This window comes from Oncorhynchus masou, chromosome 29 (genome assembly GCF_036934945.1).
Source record: "Oncorhynchus masou masou isolate Uvic2021 chromosome 29, UVic_Omas_1.1, whole genome shotgun sequence".
Taxonomy (NCBI): domain Eukaryota; kingdom Metazoa; phylum Chordata; class Actinopteri; order Salmoniformes; family Salmonidae; genus Oncorhynchus; species Oncorhynchus masou.
This window is the reverse complement of record NC_088240.1, coordinates 96,123,502-96,130,553: the sequence shown is the minus strand read 5'-3', so window position 1 is coordinate 96,130,553 and position 7,052 is coordinate 96,123,502. Positions and strand designations below refer to the sequence as shown.

Below are 7,052 nucleotides of genomic sequence, written 5' to 3'. Positions count from 1 at the left end.
AGTAGCCCTGATATGGAAACAGTCTTCATTATTATGGTGTATAGAAACCCAGTAGCCCTGATATGGTTACATTATTATGGTGTATAGAAACCCAGTAGCCCTGATATGGTTACAGTCTTCATTATTATGGTGTATAGAAACCCAGTAGCCCTGATATGGTTACAGTCTTCATTATTATGGTGTATAGAAACCCAGTAGCCCTGATATGGTTACATTATTATGGTGTATAGAAACCCAGTAGCCCTGATATGGCTACATTATTATGGTGTATAGAAACCCAGTAGCCCTGATATGGCTACATTATTATGGTGTATAGAAACCCGGTAGCCCTGATATGGCTACATTATTATGGTGTATAGAAACCCAGTAGCCCTGATATGGTTACAGTCTTCATTATTATGGTGTATAGAAACCCAGTAGCCCTGGCATGGACACAGTCTTCATTATTATGGTGTATAGAAACCCAGTAGCCCTGATATGGCTACATTATTATGGTGTATAGAAACCCAGTAGCCCTGATATGGCTACATTATTATGGTGTATAGAAACCCAGTAGCCCTGATATGGCTACATTATTATGGTGTATAGAAACCCAGTAGCCCTAATATGGAAACAGTCTTCATTATTATGGTGTATAGAAACCCAGTAGCCCTGATATGGAAACAGTCTTCATTATTATGGTGTATAGAAACCCAGTAGCCATGATATGGTTACAGTCTTCATTATTATGGTGTATAGAAACCCAGTAGCCCTGATATGGTTACAGTCTTCATTATTATGGTGTATAGAAACCCAGTAGCCCTGGCATGGACACAGTCTTCATTATTATGGTGTATAGAAACCCAGTAGCCCTGATATGGTTACAGTCTTCAGTATTATGGTGTATAGAAACCCAGTAGCCTTGATATGGCTACATTATTATGGTGTATAGAAACCCAGTAGCCCTGATATGGCTACATTATTATGGTGTATAGAAACCCAGTAGCCCTGATATGGCTACATTATTATGGTGTATAGAAACCCAGTAGCCCTAATATGGACACAGTCTTCATTATTATGGTGTATAGAAACCCAGTAGCCCTGATATGGCTACATTATTATGGTGTATAGAAACCCAGTAGCCCTGATATGGTTACAGTCTTCATTATTATGGTGTATAGAAACCCAGTAGCCCTGATATGGACACAGTCTTCATTATTATGGTGTATAGAGGGGCCAGTAGAATCCTTTTTTATAAAACACAGCAGCTTGTCCTCCGCTCCCACACCCTCCCTTATAGGCTATCTCTGTCCCCAGAGAGACTGTGATAGGCTCGCTCTGTCCCCAGAGAGACTGTGATAGGCTAGCTCTGTCCCCAGAGAAACACTGTAATAGGCTAGCTCTGTCCCCAGATAGACACTGTGATAGGCTAGCTCTGTCCCCAGAGAGACACTGTGATAGGCTAGCTCTGTCCCCAGAGAGACACTGTGATAGGCTAGCTCTGTCCCCAGAGAGACTGTGATAGGCTAGCTCTGTCCCCAGAGAGACTAGCCTATCACAGTCTCTCTGGGGACAGAGCTAGCCTATCACAGTGTCTCTCTGGGGACAAAGCTAGCCTATCACAGTCTCTCTGGGGACAGAGCTAGCCTATCACAGTGTCTCTCTGGGGACAAATGATGTGAGCGACTGACGGGGTAATGATGTGAGAGACTGTGATGGGGTAATGACGTGAGAGACTGTGATGGGGTAATGATGTGAGAGACTGTGACGGGGTAATGATGTGAGAGACTGTGATGGGGTAATGATGTGAGAGACTGTGACGGGGTAATGATGTGAGAGACTGTGATGGGGTAATGATGTGAGAGACTGACGGGGTAATGATGTGAGAGACTGTGATGGGGTAATGACGTGAGAGACTGTGATGGGGTAATGATGTGAGAGACTGTGATGGGGTAGTGATGTGAGAGACTGACGGGGTAATGATGTGAGAGACTGTGATGGGTAATGATGTGAGAGACTGTGATGGGGTAATGATATGAGAGACTGTGACGGGGTAATGATGTGAGAGACTGTGATGGGGTAATGATGTGAGAGACTGTGATGGGGTAATGATGTGAGAGACTGATGGGGTAATGATGTGAGAGACTGATGGGGTAATGATGTGAGAGACTGTGATGGGGTAATGAAGTGAGAGACTGTGACGGGGTAATGATGTGAGAGACTGTGACGGGTAATGACGTGAGAGACTGTGACGGGGTAATGATGTGAGAGACTGTGATGGGGTAATGATGTGAGAGACTGACGGGGTAATGATGTGAGAGACTGACGGGGTAATGATGTGAGACACTGTGACGGGGTAATGACGTGAGAGACTGTGACGGGGTAATGATGTGAGAGACTGTGACGGGGTAATGATGTGAGAGACTGTGACGGGGTAATGATGTGTGGAGAGACTGCGATGGGGTAATGATGTGAGGAGAGACACTTGACGGGGTAATGATGTGAGGAGAGACTGTGATGGGGTAATGATGTGAGGAGAGCCACTGTGATGGGGTAATGATGTGAGGAGTGAGAGACACTGTGATGGGGTAATGATGTGAGGAGAGACACTGTGATGGGGTAATGATGTGAGGAGAGACACTGTGATGGGGTAATGATGTGAGGAGAGACACTGTGATGGGGTAATGATGTGAGGAGAGACACTTGACGGGGTAATGATGTGAGGAGAGACACTTGACGGGGTAATGATGTGAGGAGAGACACTGTGATGGGGTAATGATGTGAAGAGAGACACTGATGGGATAATGATGTGAGGAGAGACACTGTGATGGGGTAATGATGTGAGACACTGTGATGGGGTAATGATGTGAGAGACTGTGACGGGGTAATGATGCGAGAGACTGTGATGGGGTAATGATGCGAGAGATTGTGACGGGGTAATGACGTGAGAGACTGTGACGGGGTAATGACGTGAGAGACTGTGATGGGGTAATGATGTGAGAGACTGTGATGGGGTAATGATGTGAGAGACTGTGACGGGGTAATGACGTGAGAGACTGTGATGGGGTAATGATGTGAGAGACTGTGATGGGGTAATGATGTGAGAGACTGTGACGGGGTATTGATGTGAGAGACTGATGGGGTAATGATGTGAGAGACTGTGACGGGGTAATGATGTGAGAGACTGTGACGGGGTAATGATGTGAGAGACTGTGATGGGGTAATGACGTGAGAGACTGTGATTGGGTAATGATGTGAGAGACTGTGACGGGGTAATGATGTGAGAGACTGTGATGGGGTAATGACGTGAGAGACTGTGATTGGGTAATGATGTGAGAGACTGTGACGGGTAATGATGTGAGAGACTGATGGGGTAATGATGTGAGAGACTGTGATGGGGTAATGATGTGAGAGACTGTGATGGGGTAATGATGTGAGAGACTGTGACGGGGTAATGATGTGAGAGACTGTGACGGGGTAATGATGTGAGAGACTGTGATGGGGTAATGACGTGAGAGACTGTGATGGGGTAATGATGTGAGAGACTGTGATGGGGTAATGAAGTGAGAGACTGTGATGGGGTAATGATGTGAGAGACTGTGATGGGGTAATGATGTGAGAGACTGTGACGGGGTAATGACGTGAGAGACTGTGATGGGGTAATGATGTGAGAGACTGTGATGGGGTAATGATGTGAGAGACTGTGACGGGGTAATGACGTGAGAGACTGTGATGGGGTAATGATGTGAGAGACTGTGATGGGGTAATGATGTGAGAGACTGTGACGGGGTATTGATGTGAGAGACTGACGGGGTAATGATGTGAGAGACTGTGATGGGGTAATGATGTGAGAGACTGACGGGGTAATGATGTGAGAGACTGACGGGGTAATGATGTGAGACACTGTGACGGGGTAATGACGTGAGAGACTGTGACGGGGTAATGATGTGAGAGACTGTGACGGGGTAATGATGTGAGAGACTGTGACGGGGTAATGATGTGTGGAGAGACTGCGATGGGGTAATGATGTGAGGAGAGACACTTGACGGGGTAATGATGTGAGGAGAGACTGTGATGGGGTAATGATGTGAGGAGAGCCACTGTGATGGGGTAATGATGTGAGGAGAGACACTGTGATGGGGTAATGATGTGAGGAGAGACACTGTGATGGGGTAATGATGTGAGGAGAGACACTGTGATGGGGTAATGATGTGAGGAGAGACACTGTGATGGGGTAATGATGTGAGGAGAGACACTTGACGGGGTAATGATGTGAGGAGAGACACTTGACGGGGTAATGATGTGAGGAGAGACACTGTGATGGGGTAATGATGTGAAGAGAGACACTGATGGGATAATGATGTGAGGAGAGACACTGTGATGGGGTAATGATGTGAGACACTGTGATGGGGTAATGATGTGAGAGACTGTGACGGGGTAATGATGCGAGAGACTGTGATGGGGTAATGATGCGAGAGACTGTGACGGGGTAATGACGTGAGAGACTGTGATGGGGTAATGATGTGAGAGACTGTGATGGGGTAATGATGTGAGAGACTGTGACGGGGTAATGGGGTAATGATGTGAGAGACTGTGATGGGGTAATGATGTGAGAGACTGTGATGGGGTAATGATGTGAGAGACTGACGGGGTAATGATGTGAGAGACTGATGGGGTAATGATGTGAGAGACTGTGACGGGGTAATGATGTGAGAGACTGTGACGGGGTAATGATGTGAGAGACTGTGACGGGGTAATGATGTGAGAGACTGTGATGGGGTAATGACGTGAGAGACTGTGATTGGGTAATGATGTGAGAGACTGTGACGGGGTAATGATGTGAGAGACTGTGATGGGGTAATGACGTGAGAGACTGTGATTGGGTAATGATGTGAGAGACTGTGACGGGTAATGATGTGAGAGACTGATGGGGTAATGATGTGAGAGACTGTGATGGGGTAATGATGTGAGAGACTGTGATGGGGTAATGATGTGAGAGACTGTGACGGGGTAATGATGTGAGAGACTGTGACGGGGTAATGATGTGAGAGACTGTGATGGGGTAATGACGTGAGAGACTGTGATGGGGTAATGATGTGAGAGACTGTGATGGGGTAATGAAGTGAGAGACTGTGATGGGGTAATGATGTGAGAGACTGTGATGGGGTAATGATGTGAGAGACTGTGACGGGGTAATGACGTGAGAGACTGTGATGGGGTAATGATGCGAGAGACTGTGATGGGGTAATGATGTGAGAGACTGTGATGGGGTAATGATGTGAGAGACTGTGATGGGGTATTGATGTGAGAGACTGTGATGGGGTAGTGATGTGAGAGACTGTGATGGGGTAATGATGTGAGAGACTGTGATGGGGTAATGATGTGAGAGACTGTGACGGGGTAATGATGTGAGAGACTGTGACGGGGTAATGATGTGAGAGACTGTGACGGGGTAATGACGTGAGAGACTGTGATGGGGTAATGACGTGAGAGACTGTGATGGGGTAGTGATGTGAGAGACTGTGATGGGGTAATGATGTGAGAGACTGTGATGGGGTAATGATGTGAGAGACTGTGACGGGGTAATGATGTGAGACACTGTGATGGGGTAATGACGTGAGAGACTGTGACGGGGTAATGATGTGAGAGACTGTGATGGGGTAATGATGTGAGAGACTGTGATGGGTAATTATGTGAGAGACTGTGACGGGGTAATGATGCGAGAGACTGTGATGGGGTAATGATGTGAGAGACTGTGATGGGTAATACAGATTTAAACAAACATCTCTATCCTTGAATCATTACCCACTACTACTGTAGTCAATCTGACTGATCTGCAAAGAGGGTACTCTGTCTACAAATCAATCTCCAGGTGTTTGACAAATAAGAGTTAGAACACTGAGAATAGAACACTGAGAATATAACACTGAGAATAGAACACTGAGAACAGAACACTGAGAACATAACACTGTGAACATCTGCGAATAGAACACTGAGAATAAAACACTGAGAATAAAACACTGAGAACAGAACACTGAGAACAGAACACTGAGAACAGAACACTGAGAACAGAACACTGAGAACAGAACACTGAGAACAGAACACTGAGAACAGAACACTGAGAACAGAACACTGAGAACAGAACACTGAGAACAGAACACTGAGAACAGAACACTGAGAACAGAACACTGAGAACAGAACACCGAGAACAGAACACCGAGAACAGAACACCGAGAACAGAACACCGAGAACAGAACACCGAGAACAGAACACCGAGAATAGAACATTGTGAATAGAACACTGAGAACATCTGAGAATAGAACACTGAGAATATAACACTGAGAATAGAACACTGAGAACAGAACACTGAGAACATAACACTGAGAACAGAACACTGAGAACATAACACTGAGAACATAACACTGAGAACATAACACTGAGAACATAACACTGAGAATAGAACACTGAGAACAGGACTCTGAGAACAGAACAGAACATAACACTGAGAACATAACACTGAGAACAGAACACTGAGAACAGGACTCTGAGAACAGAACACTGAGAACAGAACACTGAGAACAGAACACTGAGAACAGAACACTGAGAACATAACACCGAGAACAGAACACCGAGAACAGAACACCGAGAACAGAACACCGAGAACAGAACACCGAGAACAGAACACCGAGAATAGAACATTGTGAATAGAACACTGAGAACATCTGAGAATAGAACACTGAGAATATAACACTGAGAACAGAACACTGAGAACAGAACACTGAGAACATAACACTGAGAACAGAACACTGAGAACATAACACTGAGAACATAACACTGAGAACATAACACTGAGAACATAACACTGAGAATAGAACACTGAGAACAGGACTCTGAGAACAGAACACTGAGAACAGAACACTGAGAACAGAACACTGAGAACATAACACTGAGAACATAACACCGAGAACATAACACTGAGAACATAACACTGAGAACATAACACCGAGAACAGAACACCGAGAACAGAACACCGAGAACAGAACACCGAGAATAGAACACTGAGAATAGAACAC

The 7,052-nt window shown here is 45.6% G+C and overlaps 1 protein-coding gene across 1 annotated transcript in view; it reads left to right on the top strand.

Annotated features, from left to right (window-relative positions):
• Positions 1-2,895: 2,895 nt before the first annotated feature.
• The window catches only part of LOC135519850 (F-actin-uncapping protein LRRC16A-like), a gene marked incomplete at its 3' end in the record, with an annotated part of 51,002 nt that continues 46,845 nt past the window's right edge, over positions 2,896-7,052 (top strand). The window contains exon 1 of the mRNA XM_064945058.1: positions 2,896-2,907. Within this exon, the coding sequence (XP_064801130.1) occupies positions 2,896-2,907 (12 nt within the window). The remainder of the gene's footprint in view (positions 2,908-7,052) is intronic.